Consider the following 18,149-nt stretch of genomic DNA (forward strand, 5'->3'; position numbering starts at 1 on the left):
AAATTTGCTGCTTGATCGTAGACCAGATGGAGCAACGGGGATTATTCCTGGGGCGGTGGAGAGCGATCGCTGACATCACTATGAGTACGGTCGTGTGCCGTGCCCCTGGTTCGGGGCTGGGTACGAGGTTTTCGTCTCGCCCGTCCGATCGTCAGTATTGAAATGCTTTCGTGCGGCACGTCTGTCCATAGTGAAGTGAGACGTGAACTCTTCTAGCCCCGCTGTGCAGCGCGGCAGGAATTAGCTGCGTCTCTCCTCCCAAGCCACAGTCAGCGCTTCACTTATTCAAAGGGAATAGTTTATGGTTGACGGGAATATCCAAAGGCTCCTAATGTATGACAGCAAATACCAAATGGCGTAAAAGAAACCTCTGCAGAGAGGCAGTGACTAAATGGGTAGGGTCGTGTTCCCTCTCCCTTTTAAACCAATGTTTCCTTTTTCATTTGTTTTCCCTGCTAGTCCCTCGAAAACTTCCTGCAGGTATCGCACGGTCAGAGCCGAGGTTGCTCCTGCATCCAGCGAGGTCGCCGTAGGGGATCGCGCTCTTTGTCTTCTTTCCTCTAAGTCTTCTCCGAGGCTGGAGAAGTGTTTCAGGGCAATAAAACAGCCGCTTGCTGGGATTCACCGCGAGCTCTTCCTCCGGTGCTCTGCAAGGTTTCTTCAAAGCATGGGGGAAATATTGCAATGATGTGCGCCGACCCTGCAGTTTACACTTGTGTTTTTGCAGTGTTTGGGGTCCTTTTCTATGTAGGTTTAATGGTTTGCTGGTGGTAGCTTAATTCTGCCTTGTGTTCCCAGAGCCAGGGAAGGGAGCGAGCTCCATGCTGGGGTCCAGCGAGGTCACATTCTTGTCCTCCCCGCCTTGGCGTGCCCCCTCTCCCCGAAACAGAGCGTCCAGTGTTCCCAGACATTTCCATACTTGTTGTTGCGATGCTAGTGGCCGGGATGTGCCTTGAGAAATGGTTTCTCTGGAGTTAGATGAGACCAAACTGTGTTGTTGCATTACAGTTTGGGGAGATTGCTAGACAACAGGATAAAGGCAGCTGATTTTGCCTTGAGTTGCACCGGTCCGGTCCTGAAGTCACTCGGCCCCACTGGAGTATGGACTTGCTCGCTGGAGGTAGGGCCGTGCGCTGGGAGGATCTAGCCCCAGTCGAGCGTAACCGCTGAAAATGCCGGTGTTGCCCCAGGGTAAAGTAGTCTTGGGCCCCTTCTTTTTGCTGGAGCAAAACCATTTGTGTGTTTAATATTCTAAAAGCAGAGTTAATAGCTATTTTTATCTCTCCCCTCCTTTCCCACGTACAGCTAAAGTCTCTGTTGATGTTTAGCTTGACAAGCCGGGCTGCAGTTATGATGCCAGAAATCTTGAAACTGTCAGGGAGCGAGGGGAGCAGGAAAAAAACGCAGCCGAGATAAAAGAGCCCCGGAGTCAGAAATGCAGCGTGCAGCACGCTTCCCAGCCCTCTGAGAGACTTATTAAATTACGTGGAGGACGTCTGCACGGTGCACAGCTATACTGGCTTTCAGGCTCAGTCTGGATCCCACTGCGTCGCGAGCCACGATGAAGCTGCTCGTGCAGCTCCGCAGTCAAAGGCACCTGAAAGCGTCGCTCTCCTTTGAGGTACCGCGAGGCATTGTTTGAGAGAGACCATCGTGATCCTCCGCACTCTGTCCAGAAGCCTTGAAGTGGCTTCCCAACGTTTGCTCCTTCCCTTGGCCCGTCTGTGAGAAGGGCCTGGGTTGCTAGATGTATTTGTACTGCCTGGGGAAACTGAGGCACAGGAAGGTTTCGTTGGCTGTTCAGGGTCACGGAGCCAGTCGGTGCCAGAGCTGAGAACTGAGTGGGATGTGCAAACACCCGGCTACGTTGGGCCGTGATCTTTCAGCCCAGCGTTTCTGCTCATTTTTTCCCCGTCTCCGAACGAGCGCAGGTCTCCTGCGCCGCAAGGGCTGTCTGAACCTTCCCGCACCCCGCTCGATTCCCGACAGCGCGTTCGCCCTGGGTTTCTCTTGAACGTCAGGTCGGGACAGCTGGGCTCTGTAAACGCCAGCACCGCTTTGCACGGGTCTGGATGAGGATGTCTTCAGGTTTGGTTGGCTGAGGGTGGGGTGGAGTTTGCCCGGACCGGGAGCTCGAAGCAGAATGGAAAGGGGAGCAGGGACCAAAGACGCCCGAGGAGCAAATATTTGTTCGGCTCCCTGTGAAGCCAAACGTGGCCTTGTCTCCACGGGGCCTGGCAGCAGCTCTGGGAATGGCTGGTATGGCTAGGATGGGGCTGCCTGGACTCTTGGGCATCGAGACACCTCTCTTTTTCCTTGGCTCAGTCTAGACAATGTGGTTTGGAAGCAGAGTGAATGCCGAGCCCGGTCCCTTTCCCGGCAGGCCTTTGGGTGATGCGCACACGTTTTTTCTGAGCAAATGGGGAGAGGCGAGGTGAGGGCTAATGCATTGCACGCAGGCTCTCGGAGCTGGAGCCCGCATCCCCTGGGGCCTCTGCTTTCTTTTCAGCAGGATGCTAATGTTGGTCGTTGTTAAGACAAAAACAGAAGGGAGGAAAACGCTTCCCCTTTTGCAAGGGCTTTGCTACCTCGGCAGGACTCATGGAAGCAGGCTCTGGCCGGTGGATGCATGGCCTTCCCACCCTGGCCGGATCGGACAGGACCGAGATGCTCAGCAGCCGGCCTGTCCGTCTGTCTGGGGGCTAAGAGTCACCCCCGCTGGACGAGCCAGCCCTGGTGGTGCCAGCTCCTGCCCTGGTTGGCAGTCACAGCGGAGAGGCCATAGCGGTCACAGAGGAGATCCCGTGGCACCGACCCCAGGGTGCACAGCGTTGGGTGCTCTGGGCAGGAGCACGGACCTCTGGGGCTGGAGCAGGACTTGCAACCCGCTCTGCAGGCTTTTGAGAAGGAAGCGCGATGCTTCCAGGAGCGCCCTGTCATTTGCACGGCACGTTGTGGGCGCTTCAGAGAAGGCCCTTGGCCGCTTCTCGGACGTCCTGTCTGCGCTGCGTGGCAGCTGCTAAGGCTACGGCGGCTGGTCTCTATCCAGAACCGTGCAGGCTGGATACAGCGGCGCGGCCAGCCCTGCCCTCTGTATGGGGACGGTGGCAGGGCCCATGTCGTGGCCTCGTACCATCTCTCCCTAAGGATCAGCCGATCCGAGCGCCAGGATTTGTCTCCCCGTCGGTGCTCTGAGGGCTGACCCATGCTCATAAATTGCAAGCGCGTCTCCCAGTTGCTGGTTGTCTGCTCAGCGCCGTCGGTGCTCTGCCCCCTTCCAGCAGACGGCCCCAGAGGGATGCAATTGCTGCTCCTCGTGGTATGCAAATGGGATGCGACCAGAGGTTATGGAGTGACTCAGTGGTAGGAAGTAGTCAGTTCCTCGTGAGTCGTCGGAGTCCTTTCATGTAATTCCCCTTGACAAGCTGATGATTTCCTAATGGATGGAGAGTCCCGAGGGCCGAGGCAGGCGCCCTGCCTTCCAGCCAGGGACCAGAGTGACTCACGCCCACGTGACCAGCTCCGGGGGGATCGTGCCTGCCTACGTGGTTGCGTTTGAAGGCAGCAGTGGTCGGACTAGGCTGACGGATGAGGGCAGGTGGCCACAAACGCGGCGTCGGGGGGGCTGGACAGCTTGGACGCTGACATTGGGACACGCTGGTCACCCGTTTGAACCCAGTGTGCTTGGGCAGGGATGGCCATGGAGGGCTCGTCAGGGCCAGCCGCTCCTAGGCCGTTTGTGGGGTGCCCCCATGCCCGTCCACCTCGCTGCTGTCCCCTCTCGCTGGCGGAGGGGTTGGGGCTCTGACGAGGTGAGGACAGGGAGCAGGCCCGTCCTTAAGTCCCCCCCTTGCTTGCCCAGGACAGATGGGACAACCCCCGGCAGCCCGTTTGTTCTGACGGGAAAAGCGTCTGTGACTGATTGTGAGCGCCTTGGACTTTGGTTCGTGGTGTTTCTGGGACAGGGGCTCATACCTTCGGCCCTTAACCCGCTGCTTTCGGTTTTCCTCCACCGACGTGGTATATAAGCAGCCTTCCCGTCTCCTGCCTGCTGGGCTGGCGGGGATGGGAGGCTGCACGCGCAGCCAGCTCCGCGGCAGGAGGCAGGTGAGTTGTTCCCGTGGCCCCGCAGCCCATCGCAGTCCCCGGGCTCTTCCTGCTGGCTCCCTGCCCGCATCGCTGGCCGTTTCAGCACAGTGCTCACGGGTGGGCAGCGCTGCCCTGTGCCAACACGCTCTCTGCCCTTGGCCCTGCATGATCCCCTGCCCACCTGAGAGCTGCAGGGGGGTAGAGCAGGGTCTGTCCGCTGCTCCTTGCTGCTTCGCGCCCCTGGGCAGAGAGGGAACGGCGCGTGGGTTGCTGAAAAGGATCTCAAGGGAGGCCGCTGGGCTTGAAGATCCAGCTGGCTGGTCTGGGGCAGCGAGTCTGGTACGTTGAAGACCCAGCACCTGCGGACACGTGCGCCGTTTGTCTCGGTCTTTATTCAAGCCTAGTCTCAACCCGTCCGTGCTGGCAAGGGCTTTTTGGAGGCAATCCCCAGAGGTGGTGGGATGTCCTTTTGCCTCTGCAGCCTGCACAGAAAAATAGGTGCGGCAACACGGGTGGCTCTTGGTGTCTGCCACCTCTTCCCACTGACTCCGCCAGTGGCCCTGATTCACAGCTTCCCTTGCACCGGGTGAATTGTCTAGAGGAGGGAGGCCAGCGCTACCTTAGCACCGAGCTCGGGCAGGCTTTCCCCTGCCAGGGGACAAGCTCGAGTGGGTGGGGACGGGGGAGTCTGCGACCTTGGGAGCATCCTGCACTTCAAAGGCCTTCTGCTGAATGCAGGCACCGGAGGCCAGAGTCCAATGTCAGCTGCACGGGTGCAAAGCCCAGGCCGGGCAGGGGACCTTTACTCCCGGGCAGCCGTGGTGTGTTCTTGGCTCCGTGCAGCGTCTCGTTTACCCGTCAGACCCCAGCGCCAGCTCAGCTTTGCTATACAGGGATCTTAGCCTGCCCCATTGCTCTTGTTCTGAGATCCTTCTCGGTGCTGGCTTTCCAAAACCTTTTAGCATCTATGTGCTCTCCTCCTGATCTCGAGCGCGTTTCGATCCCTCCCCCATGCCCTGGTGCAACCTGTTCCCACTAGGGTCTGTATTTGAGTTGGAGGAAGACTCTCCCATCCTTACATATTGAAGTAAATTGAAGTATTTTAGTCTTTACATGGGACGGTTGTTGATGAGCCCTCCTGAATCTGCACCTCCTACCTGGGCCTTCAGCCTGACCTTTTCTGCCTGGGCAAACCTCCTCGCCTTAATTGTGTTCATTAGTCGCCATTCAGAAGGGAGCAGCAGGTGTGGGCTGCGGATGAGCCCAGCGTGCGGCCTCAGCCGGGTGCTCATCCACGTCCACCTCGCAGGTGTCCACAGCCAGTTAATTTAAGGCAGTGCTGGGATTTGGACTTTTTAGGAGGTTTTATTTTGCTGTTTTGTAAGTTTTAATGGCATTTTTTTAAGCATCTCTTCTGAAAGCAACTGCCCCAGAAGCTACAGGGAGCGTCTGGTAACGAGGCTTGCAGTCCGCTGCGCGCAGCGCCCGTTCCAGCATGGGCAGCGTGTGCTCGGTGTCCCTGACCAGGAGCGTGGAGCAGTGGGACTCAGCCCGGAAAACAAAGGCACTTTTCTAAAGCAATTGCTGGGACTCCCAGCCAAGCTCCTCCCGTCGTCCCTTCCAAGTTGTGTTCAGCTCGCTGACTGCCTTGATCAGGGGAAATAATCCTCTGCTAGAAATGGGCTGTTAGGGAACGCCACTGAAGGAAAATGGAGATATCAGTGTGTGTGTGTGTGTGTGTGTGTATATATATATACATTTCCGCAGTTTCTAAGAACTGCATTTGTTTCTGGGGTGGGCAGGGACTTTGCGGGAGGCTTTGCAGCTTGTTCTTGTGAGGACCGAAGTCGGACTCGGGTCAAAACTGTCATGTTCGACTGCAAGCAGGACCGTCTGGGTGCAGAAGTCATGCACATCCTCTTGCTCTCGGAGACACCGACCTGGCGATGAAAACTGAGTTCAGTTTGCAGCGGTTTGTGAAGGCGGAGCCTTTCGAGGGCTGTTGCTGGCTGGAGTGGAAAGGCGTCATGTGGCTTTTATAGACATGGGAGGTGAGCTCACAAGGCAAACTTCGAGGGCTAGGAGTATTCAGCCAGCCAAGTACTTTGATCTGTGGGAACTTTCCTGGGAGCTTTACAGTCCCCTTTAAACAGCTTGCCGTGCCCTGCCCAGATCACAACACGCAGCAGTGCAGCAAGCATCCTGTGCAGCAAGCAAGAGCTCTTATGTGCTGCGCCACGAGCTAGCAAGTGTCAGGAAGCAGAGGATGTGTCCCAAGCCCATCTGGAACCGGTTTCTTACTCTTTTCGCTGCGAAAACTGTGTAAAGAACCACAGGTTTAATAGACATGACCCTTCTCCTTCCATCTGAATTCACAGGAGGAGGAGGATGTGGCTTTTTACCCATAAAAGGAACAAGCAGTCTGTCTAGCAGGCAATGGGAAGGAATTAGCTTTCTCTCTCGGTGCTGGGTTTGCGGTAGGCACGCCTGGGTGGGTAAATTGTTTCCAGTCAGAACAAATCTCTAACCTTTAGGTTTCTCTGAGAGGTGGTTTTCCTTTAAAAAAAACAAACGAGGAAAAGCAGAAGTGGGTATAAGAAAACACGAGTATCGTAGTCCCAGCGCTGTGCAACGCCATTGCCAAGGCCTGATTGCCACCTCCCCGATGAAATCATATATTTCTTATCTGAGATAGCAGCTTGTGCATGAAACAAACACTCGTCCCTCGTAAGGAAGCTGTCACGAGCATCGTGTATGACCATTCACATGTTGCTTTTTACTTTTTATTCTGGTTTTTAAAGACATTTCTTTCTTTCTTATCATTTTCACCTAGAGCAAAGGGAGGGACAACACATTGAATTTCTTGGGACGCTCTCCAAGTTCAGCCACCATCTGTAAAACCCTGGGTTTTGCATATGCAAATATTTTTTATTAGGGAAGACAAACCAATGCAAAATGCCATTTAGATGCTAATAAGCTCATTTGGGTTTGTTGTCCTTAAGACTGCGTGTTTTTAAATGGGCACCAGCGGGTAGTTTAGGCCGAACAGATCCAGCAAGTGTTTGTTAGTGTGAGCTCTGCTTTGCTATCCTGGGTCGCGCCGCTGAGGCAATGGTGGTGATCCTAGCACTAGGTTCAGGCAGGCCTGGGTCTGGGCTCTGAGAAAAAGGAGATTTGCCAGCCCTGGTCCCGAGAAAAGAGTTCCTGATTTAGAAATACATCATCGTGAAAAGCAGTTTCTTAACTTTCCTTTCCCACCCGTCGCTGGCACCCCGAACACAACAGCTCGATAACGTACGAGCTGCTGCGCCGGGGCAGAGCTGGGTGTGGTCTCTGACGGTGGCAGGTAGCGGATGCGATAGAGGCTTGTGTAGCGTGACCGGTCCCGTGATGCTCTCTCTACTCACCGGCTGTCGTAGGGATAAGGGTGTTCAGAGGCCGAGGTTGCACCCCTGACCTTTGCGGGTAGCGGCTCCTGCTGGACTCGTTCCCCTGACGTGTGTTTTCATCCCTCGCGTGAGAGCCCGAGAGTGCAGCCAGTGATGAAGAGCTGTTGGCCTGAACGAGGTTGAGTTTTTGAGTTTTCCTATTCACTGATGCACCGTCCAGTTTCCAGAAGCACCAACTGCCCGGTGTTAAACCTGTGCCGCCCTGCCTCTGTGAAAACCAGGCAGATTTTTAAAAACATTGGCAAAGCAATCTTTTTTTTCCCCTAATCCATTATTTGTATCTCGCTATTGTTTCTCTAATCTCCAGGACCTGGGTGGTTTCTGTGCCCTTCACCTCTGGATTAACTATTTAACTAGAAATGAATTGGAGGAAAAAATAAACAAGCGCGGCACAGTCAAGGGCGTTTGCTGTTCACCGGTCCTGAGACCGTGGGACGCTGGGCGTCTCGCTGCCCAACCCAGTGGCAGGTGGGGAGGGCGTCCCCGTTATGTGACTGCGCCGGGGGGAGCAGAGGTGGTTTTTCTTCTGGCAGCCCTTCAGGCACGTGTCCTGAGTTGTGAGAGGCAAAGCGAGGGGTTTGTGCGGCCCGACACCACCTTGAGTAGGGTGGGAGAAGACGTCCCGGGTAATTAGATGAGCCGAGCTGACGGTGACTCAATGAGACGGCTGGTGAGGGCTGGGCGGGGGTCTCCCACTCTTTCTCTTTCTGCCCCGGCCGTCTTGTTAACTCCCCGGGAGGCTCATAGAAAAGCCCCAGCTGTGCCCTGTCACCCCAGCCCCAAAACCGGTGACAAAGTCCTTCCCCCAGCTGCGCTCGCGTGGAGCTTTGCTTGATTTTGCCAGGACTGAGGCAGGCAGATTCGAGGCAGAAACAGGAGCCCCGGACCCGGGGGTACCCCGCAACAGCAAACCCACGTCTTCAGCCCTACGCTTCAGGAGACCCCCCCCCCCGTCGTACTCCAGCTCTGGAGCCCAGACCTGGTGAGCCAGGTGCCAGGATGCCCGCGGCCGGCGATGCCTGTACAGCCCTGGCGCTCCAAGAGCAGGAGCAAACCCCCCACGGGCCACAACAACCCCCTCATTTTTAATTTTACTGAGAAACCTGGGCTTGTTTGAGCTTTTATATATATATATATATATATATATATATATATATATATATATATAAAAATGGATTAGATTTTTTTTTTTTTTTTTTTTTCTGGCTCCCAAACCAGAGTTGAGTCCTGGCTCTTTGGAGGGTGGATCTCCCCACCCTCCCGCTCCAACCTCTCGGGTCAGCTGATTGCACTTCCTTTATTAATCGAGGGTGTGATTGTAAAGCCCAGGCATCGCTGCCAATAGAAGTGAATGCGCTCGGGCTTTAACACCCGAGGAAAAAGTCAACACGGCAGTGACTGAAAAGGTAATTTCCCAGCTGGCGAGAGGGACTGACTTATCCTGCCATCCGCCCCTGGCTGCTTTGAGACATGCGGAGTAACCCAAGTACGAATTAGTCGTGGAAAGAGAAAGTGCCCAGAGCCAGGGAGGAAATAGTGTTCTGGATAAGGCTGAGAAAAGCCTGTCGATTGGGAACAAGAGCAAACTTTGGCTTCGCACCAGCCAAAAATCTCCTCTCCCCTGCTCGGGGTCCGAGGGGCACGGGGGATCTCTTTTTGCAACGGTGCTTTTAAATAATACCGGGGAGCTGAATGGGTGAATAAAAGAAACCTGTGAGTAACTGGAAAGTGCAGAAACGGAAGGTGAGGATTGATGACGGTGCTCCGAGGCAGGTATAAGAGGAATAGTAATAGCACCAAGCCCCAATGTGTTTTACAGCTTCATATAACACCACAGAAATGCACTGGCCTCTGGGGAGTGGAAAGACCATGTGCCAGCACATATCACAGCGCACAGCTGAGAAGGGAGGTGAAGATTTGGCTTAAGGACACCGTGACAAGCCCTGGCTCTTCATAAAGTTGTGCTAGGAACTTTATGACTAACAGATTGAAGCAGGATTTGCTATAAAGCCCATTGCTGCACAGTCTAAGCACTGAGTCCACAGAGCACGGTTTCTTCAAAGCAGCGCTTGGCAGGAGCTCCCTCGACACGGAGACCAGCCCGGCGGCCAGCTCCTCCTCCCCCTCGCATGCACACATGCACGTGCAGCTCAGGGCAGGTCTCTCCGGACGGGGTGCGTTAGTCGTGCTTTAACTGGAAACCGTAGTTCCCTGAAGTCTGCCCTCCTGCCGGACCCGTGGAAACCCCCGGGCTCGTGACTGGACGGTCCCTGGCGTTTGATATTTTATGAAATGCCAGGGACAATCCCACGTGAGCAGACGGGGTGGATTACTTGGCGCCTGCCTGGTTTTCTTCCAGCTCTAATACCTGGGGGCAGAAATCAGCAGAGCTTTCTCAGAGCTGGGCTTGTTTGCACCCGCTGTGCTTGGAAATGGGATGACCAAAGGTACGCCCACGTGCCTGGCTTCCTGCCGCGGAGCAGGGCCAGAATCGCGTCCGTGCCCAGGGCTGCTTTCCTGAGCATCCTCACAACACACGCGGTTGTGCAAGAGGCGCAGTGCTGGCACGGGGCGGACTGGCACCTGTCTCCACCGGCCCGGGCTGCCTTGGCGCGCTGCTCCCCAAGGGCGCGGGGACTCGTTCCAAAGTCCAGGTTGTGCGTCTCGGTGCCTTGCCAGGAAGATAAAAGTGTTTAGTCAAACTGTAACTTGCCCTTAGCAGTCTGCTGTGGCCAGGGAGATAAGAAGCAAGAGAGCAAGGCACTGGCAGTCCCCGGCGAGCCCACGCGCCTGGCTGCGGCAAGAGTGGGGTCCCGGAGACGGGGGCTCCCTTTTGAGCGGTCATCTTCCCAGCAGGAGCTGCTCCACCGCCGCCGGGGATCTCCCAGGCCCAGCCTGGCATGCGCGGTCCCTGCGGGCTCTCTCGCGAAGGACCCCTCCTCGGCACCTGGGGGTTTGGGAGCGAGGAGGTTGGTCGGTCAAGCCAGTGCTGATCGGTTTGGGCTGCCGGAGCAATGTATCAGAAGCTCGAGGCACGGCTCATGCTGGTGCCCTACTTCGTGGGAGCCAGGAGCAGAGCGAGGACGTCCAGCTTGCCTCTGAGCCCTGGGGCTGCCTGCAAAGGGTGAGGAACTGCCCCGGGAGGGAGAGGGAAGAGCCCAAGCCCCGCCAGCTCTTCACCCCAGGACGGGCCGGCAGAAGGGAGGACGGGCCCCTCCAGGACCTAGCAGAGCCGGGAGGAGGAGGGGGCCTTTGGTGCAAGTCCTCCAGCCTTTGCGCGCCCCTTTCCCCAGCCCTGAGCCACGCTGATTGAAGCTCGCAGCACCCCCAGCAGCTGGAGCTGAGGGGTACCGGAGTGCGACCTGCCTGCTATCGCGTGCTCGGTTAGCAGCAGACCTAGTCCTCGGTCACAGCCGCGGCCCTTAGCGTGTCTGCTTCCTCCTCTAGACGCATGGACCTGGCGTGTTTGCTCGCCACAGGAGCGGATGGGTGTGACCTGGCTGCTTGTGCTCCGGGGCAGGTGGAGCTGCGCGAGCTGGTGGGGCAAGGTGTGATCCTCGGCTCTCAGCCCCGCGCTCGGCCTTCCTGTGGCATCGGCGAGCCACGAGGCTTCTCCCGATGGAGGGCAGCCTTGCTGCTCGCCAGGGGATTTATAGCTTGCTGCAGACACGGGCGGGGGCCTTGGAGAAGTGGGAAAGGAAACAGCCATAAATACTGCTCGGGGGACAGCGCTGCGCGGCGGCTCCTCGGTGACGGGAGACTCAGACTTTGTTCTCGATGAGTAATCCAGGGATGCGAACGTGCTGCTCTAGCGGCAGCCGTCTGGCTCCAGGAGTGTGTCAGCGTGCGCCGTGGGGATGGGAGCCAGGGGGGTGCATCGAGCTGGGTGGCCTTTCCCCTTCTCTGCCATCTCTCCCTCTTTCTCCAGCTCTCTCTTGCCCTCTCCTCGCCTGCTGTTTTCCAAGCTGCCCACGTGGTGAGGGAGTTTGTCCTCATCCACTGCAGCTGGGCACAGCCGCGGCTGGCTGCCCGTGGGCACCTCCTGCAAAAGGACTTGTTGCACTAGGTGGGCACCGCGGGCTCTGTCCTGACTGCGCTCTGCATCCGGCGAGCGCAGGCAGGGCCCGTGCCAAGGTCAGTAGCTCGGCTTCCCGGGGGAGCAAGGAAAGCTGCAGCGTTCCCTGGGGTGGGGAGGCAGTCATTAGCCTCATCCTTGGGGAGTCAGCTGCTCCTTTCCCCTTCTCCCGGCTGTTAGCTTCATCTCGGGCAGACTGTGCAGGAGATGGCTGCCGGGAGACGGGAGGTTTTGCAAAAATAGAGGCTCTTGCCAACCGGGGTGTGAACCGAAGCATCCTCGGGAGGGCTGTAGCAACCCAAATGAACCGCCCGGCGTTCTCCGCCGAGGGGTTGTGAATCCTGGCACAGGACACGGGTGTGGGTCTGGGGCGCAGGAGATTATGGTGCCCCGTGCCACAGGGAGAGGCCTGCTAGAGATGCTTTATCTAGAAAGGGCAGTGGGTGATGCCCGTCCCGGTCACCGGGACAGTCTTGGCACGAGCAGCCCGGGGAAAGCGCGGAGGGTGGGCTCCGAGCTGGGGTCAAGCAGCCTTCACAGTTTTCCAACCGCTGATTATGTAGTCACGTGCTCTGGCTTTCGGGGGCTGCTCCAGGGACCTGCCTGGGCATTTTCTGGACGCCTGGCCTGTGCCACGATGCTGCCTCGCTTCAGCGTGCTGGGCTGCGTCTGGCTCGGCTGCATCACAGCTCCGTGAAGCTGATGTGAGTGGGGTGGAAAATGCGCCGCTGTCCCTTCCTGCCACCCACCACAGCTCCCCCTCGAAACAGGCGCCGTGGATCTCGCGGCCACCTCTGCCCTGAGCAGCGGCACCGCTGGGTAGGAGCCAGAGCTGCTTCGGTGATACCTGGGGTGCAGCTACCTCCACCTTCCCCGCGCGCTGGCCCTGCTCCTGGGCTGCGGCTGTTCCAGCGTTGCCCGTGAGCAGAACCGAATGCAGCCGAGGAAGGCAAAGGCAGGTCCGCTCCCCCGCGGCTTAATTGCTTCCCCAGGAGGAGCGCTGTGCCGCGCCGTGCCGCGCCGCTCCGGTTGTGTCGTGGGGACCGGCGTGTCAGGCCGGCGCAGCAGCGCTCAACGGGAGCCGTGCTCGTGTTGACATTTACGGTGATTGTAGCTCTCCTACCCAGCTACACGGCAGCCAATCCGACAGCGCCAGGAGCTGAGCTGAAGCCGGAGCTGCTTTTGCATCTCTCGTTCGGCTGTGCCGGAGGAGGAGGGAGAGGGGCAGCGGGAAACCTCCCGAGGGAGGCGAGGACGCCGGATTTTGATACGGCTCCTGCGAGAAGAGACAGCTGGCATGTGGGAGCCGGCCGGAGCGGGGCAGAGGAGCTGCCAGCCTGGCCCTTTGGGTAAGGACCGAGAGCACTGGCATCCCTGCATGCTGGACAGCGGGAGGGATCTTCTGCTAGGGCCTGGCGTGGGGGCTGCGGGAGAGCCCCCAGAGGACCAGGCCCAGGCTGGCGAGGGCTTTAGGACGCTGTGCTCTCCCGGGGGTCTGCAGCACCCAAGGGAGAGGCTTTCCAGAGCAAGGAGGGCTGTGGGGGGATCAGCATCCGCCAAGGACAGCTGCATGCCGCTGGCTTGCCGTGCACAGGTGAGGTACAAATGGAGCAGCAGCTTGACCCGTCATCCCTCGGCAGCCCTGCCCGGGCACGGGGAGCTCCAGCTACCTCGGGCGGATCTGCCAGCACCAGGCGCGGCTTTTGGGGAAGCTCCCGGCGCACCGATGGCAGCCGGCGTCTCCCCGTGACACTGCTTATTTTTAGCGGAGTCTCCTCGGCGACCCCCTCTGTTTCAGGGCTTCCTATTCATTATTAAAGCATCATCGTTGTCTTAAGCAGCAGGCCGTGTTCAGGCATCTGGAGCCGGCGCTGTGGCGCTGGAGGGAAGCGTGGCTTGCCAACTTCTTTCCTCCCCGGCAGTCCATAAAGCAGATCCCGGCTTGCTTTTTCTACCTCCCCTGCTGCTGCCTCTTGAGCCCGGCTGCAGTGAAATGATGTTCATGAGCAAGGAGGAAATCCTGGCTCGCCTTTGCGCCCGGTGCCAAGGGGGCTGCGCATAACCCCTGCCGGGCAGATGCCCAGATCACCCCCCTTTGCTCTCACAACCGTGCAGCTGCTTTGGCTTCCCTGGCGCGTCTCCCGGTTGTGCTGCTGCCTCTGTTCTGAATCTGGTTCAGACACTTCTGGCGGCTGGAGAAAGGCCGGCGCGTAGGATCCCGTGTGTTTAACCCAAGGGACGGCGGGTCTGAGGCTTCCCCCGCGCACAGTAGCGGTACCCGGGGTATTGCTGCTGCCAGCCTCGTGGGATGGGCTCCTAGACTGAGGCCTGCTGCTGCTTAGAAAAACCCGTCTCTATTGATAAGGAGGTTATAACGAGGGATAATGCCAGCGTCAAAACCCCGTATTGTACAAGCAATAATAATAAAAATAGCCTTTGGTTTTCTCCGGTTACCGGTAATGTTCGGAGTACTGACAGTGAAAGACATGTTTGAATTCCCTTTTGCTTCCTGCTCCCGAATCGCTTCGTTTGCTTGGCGTGATTTCTCTCACCTTGCCCATGACAAATCAATCAAGGCAGCTTCGCTGCTGGGGGGAGCGCGTTTCCCCGGCAGGCTCTCGCTGACGGACCTCGCCAATTGTGAAGCCAATAAACAGCCGTTTCCAAGGGAATGCAACAGATTAAAAATCCAGAGCCAGCCCTCGGGGCTAGGGAAAGCTCGTCTTGTGCAGGATCAAGCCCGGGAGCCCTCGTGGAGCGGCCCGGGTCCTTTGTATGGAAGTATTCCCCCGTCTTGGTGAGGCCGAGGGCAGCCCCGCCAGGCAGGAGGAATTGCCGTGTTTCATTCCCCCCCCCGGCGGGTTGCATCGCAAAGGTGCTGCGTGTAGGTGAGGGTGACCAGCTTCTAAAGCAAGCCGCTGATTAAAGTGAACAATTAGAAATAGCATCGCCCATTAACGCAGCAGTGCCTTTCATCCCGATAGAGCCCGAAAGACTTTCTCGGTGCCTCTGACACACAGCCTCTTCTACGGGGCAGGATGTGGCCAGCGGCAAGGAGAGGGGCATTGGGGCGAAGGACGCTAGCAAGCCTTATTATGCTGTTTCATGTGCACGCAGGTCTAGCCCGTAAAATAGCAGCCTGTCCACAGAAAGCCATTTTTCATCTCCAGAAAGCAGGTTCATTCGTGCTGCGGCTGTCTCAGATGTTCCCGTAACATCGGTTTAATATGATTTATTTATTTGTTAAGCGCAAGCAACATGCTCGGCCTGGTGAGGCAGTGGGGATGCGGTGGATGAGTGCTCCACGCAGGGTTCAGGAAGCAAACCGGAAGCCAGCCAGAAGCGATGCGATCTCGCCCGGCCAGCGGTGCTCGGCCGTGGGAAGGCTGCGCGCAGGATGGGTGGTGCGTGCGCTACTAGCTGGAACGTGATCGCCCCACCTGCTGCTAGCTGGAGCTGCGTGTGGAGGACGTAAGTCCCGTTCTGCTACAGATAAAGGTGATTCTCCCCGAGCCGCAGAAGGAGGGGGCGCGTGCGGAGCCGGTGACGACTTAAGAGGATAACATTTGATTTATTCCCTGCTGCAACTGGTGAAATCCTCCTCCGGATCGGTACCGCGGAGCTGTCCGCTTCGCGCTCGGTCGTAACAAACGTTCCCCGATCCCCTGCCTGGAGATCGCCAGAGCCAAATTCTTTTCCCCGCTCTGCTCCCTGGTTTGGTCTGCAGCTTTTTTGCGTGCGAGGCGCCCCGCAGAGGCAGCATGCACGTAGGAGACGGCAGAATACCCTGGCGCTCCCCCCGGATGGCCGGGAGGGGGAGAATCGCTAGCCCGCGACAGGTGGCTTGGCATGTGCGTGTTGCGTGTTTCTGGGGCTACCGCTTCCCCGACCAGGAAATGCGCTACGGCTAAAATCTGTAGCTCGGCAGGCCTGAGACTGATAATGGGATGCGAAGTTTGGCCTTGCTCTCAGCAGAGAGGTGCTCGCGTTGCAAAGGCCGGTGCTGCCGCTGGCATTAAAAGCACCCCTTCGGCTCCGAAGTCGCTCTTCTCGCAGAACCGCTCTTGTGCCGTTCTCCCAAGGGGCGCGGAGATTGGGGACGGTGGTTTCCCTCAGCATTTCAGTTTTGCTTCATGCGTTTGGATAGCACCTGGCATCTAGTCCCCTCTGCCCATAGCCAGTTAGTTCCCGTGTGTGTGCGCTTCACGCAGCAACAAGGAAATGCTTTCAAAACCAGGCGAATGATGGCCGTAAAACCACCAGAGTCACCCGGCGGGCACCGTGCTGCCTCTCGGAGGGCTTGTCCGGACACAGGAATTGAGCTGCAGTAAGGCGGGGTGTGAATTCAAGGTGGAGTAGCTGCTCCCGTGCATGCTCGTGGAGCTGCCCGCTTTCAACATTCGTATTGCCGTGGCCTCGGCAGAGGGGTCCACTTCTTGAATAAGCTTTGAGGCTGACCTCCTGGGTGGACATGCCAGTGTCTGAGCTGTGCCAGGCCCTGGGGCTGAACATCCTGCGCCTTTTGCCCCTTACGCCTCGTACAAAGAGGCAGCAGGGACCTTGGTGTTAAAACCTCCGCAGCTCCAAGTGCCCCTTCCCGAGGTTTCACAACCTGGCCGGAAGATTGGGCGCTGGTCAGGCGGGCTGCTTCTGCCCGTCCTGCCCCGTGGGCTCGAACTGCTTTGCACCAAAATGTCCCATCGCTTCTACTACGCTTGGGGACCCAGTCTCTCTCCCTGCTCTCGGGTGGTAAACCTCCTCTAATAGCTAATAAGCTGGCTGCCTCTCTGTAGGACATCCGAGTCTGTGCCAGGAGCAGCAATGCTATTAGTTCTCTCTGGAGCTGACGTGATAGCTTCTGAGAGGTTTTTTTTCCCCCTCCATTTAAACTGAGCCTTGGAGAGATGGAGAAGGGGGTATTCCAGTAGGGCACGTGGCCAGACAAACCAAACGTGCGGTCTGGGGAGTCGGGGCGGTCTCCAAGCTGGTGAGTTATGTGCTGCGGTTGCAGAAACCTCGCAGCCTCCTTGGGTTTGCTCCCGAGATCCCCGGTGGGGACGGGAACACGGCAGGCTGTGAAAGGGCAGCCCTGGCTGGGCTCAGATGTGGCTGGGGAGGGGGAAGAGGACACCTCAGGCAGACAAGGTCCTTTGGGTAAATCTGATCTCTTTTATTAGACCAACTCAGATAGTTGGAAAAATTCTTCTGAGCAAGCTTTCGGGTACAAATGCCCTTCGTCGGGCTGAGGAAGCGACTTGTGGTCTGCAGATGCTCTCTGAAGCGTCTGGGTCGCCAGGGTCTGGGGCGGCCGCGGGAGGATGCCGGGGAGAGGTCGGTTCGCAGGCATTGTGGCGAGAAGACAATGTCACTGCTCTGCATCGGTGTCGGGGCAGCACTAGGGATACGGGCCACGGGGTTTCTGCCTCTGAGCCGGCTGCAGCCTTGCAGAGCCGTGCTCGCTTTGGGAGGTGGGTTTGGTGGACCTTGTACTGCGAAGGTCTCCATCTCCCCAAAGTCACCTGTAGGGACGGGGGCAAGTCCCTCCTTCCAGCCCTGCCACAGCGCTCGGTGGAGGAAGGGTGTGCCAGTGCCCCATGTTAGCGGGGCCTTCGCTCTGCACCAACCCGGACTCTGCTCACGTATCTCCTTCTGCTCTCAAGCTGCCCTTGCCCCCGTCCGTCAGAGCGGGTTCAGGCCAGCTCCTTTATGCTCTTGAGAGCTGGATCTAGGAGTACTGGTGCTCTCGGCTGCCTCCTCTGTAACGCGCACGTTGCTGGCTTTTATTCTCTCTCCCCAAATGGCCAGGAAGGCTGAGTTATCATTTCAGTAAGAATAATAAGGCCCTTGCCATATGAGTCACTCAAGCAGATCACAGCATTAGCAGGAATTTCTGATGCCTGTGAATACAAAAGGGGAGTCTGCGGGAACCGAGACAGGGCTGAGCAGCGTCTTCCAGTAAGCCGGTCCCTGCAGCAGACGTGGAGCTGCCAGTTAAAGGACACGAGACAGTTTTCCTCTCCTGGGGCTGGGCATGAATGTGAACAGGAGCCATGCTCCTTGCAACCTCGTGACATCCAGCACAGACCCACGCACTCCACGGCGGGTCGTTCCCCATAGCCGGCACTTTGGGCGCTGCCAGCTGTCGCTGGATTGATGCATCGCCCCGGGGAGTTCATTGCCTTCACACAAGGCACAGGTGGTGCTGGTGCTGGTGAACCACCAGACAGCGGGGTGGACGCACACTTTCATAGACTAGGATACTTATCTAGAGAGTTCACAAGTTGGTGACCTGTGTCAAAAGAGCCCACATAGTCAACACTCATGCCTGGTGTTTTTCTCATCATCTCTGAGATTGTGAACGCATGATGCTGATTAATGACATCTTTATCCGTACCTTTTGTCTGGTGGATGCCGGGCTGAGGCCCACTGGACTCGTTCCACACCCCGCACAACCAGCTGGATTTGACCCGCTACCTATGTGCGGAGGGCTTTATAACGCCGGAACGGCTTAGGACCTGGTTCCCCGAGTAATCCAG

At 57.6% G+C, this 18,149-nt stretch overlaps 1 protein-coding gene across 16 annotated transcripts in view; it reads left to right on the forward strand.

The window, feature by feature from the left end:
• The window catches only part of DAB2IP (DAB2 interacting protein), a 318,020-nt gene that overhangs the window by 247,262 nt on the left and 52,609 nt on the right, over positions 1–18,149 (forward strand). The window contains exon 1 of one of the 16 annotated variants that reach the window (XM_014603752.3): positions 10,299–10,662. The exons of the other annotated variants lie outside the window; for them this stretch is intronic. Within the exon in view, the coding sequence (XP_014459238.1) occupies positions 10,553–10,662 (110 nt within the window). The 5' untranslated portion in view covers positions 10,299–10,552. Of the gene's footprint in view, positions 1–10,298; positions 10,663–18,149 lie in introns of those variants that run through there. 16 annotated transcript variants of the gene reach the window in all.

This window comes from Alligator mississippiensis, chromosome 12, assembly GCF_030867095.1.
Source record: "Alligator mississippiensis isolate rAllMis1 chromosome 12, rAllMis1, whole genome shotgun sequence".
Classification (NCBI taxonomy): domain Eukaryota; kingdom Metazoa; phylum Chordata; order Crocodylia; family Alligatoridae; genus Alligator; species Alligator mississippiensis.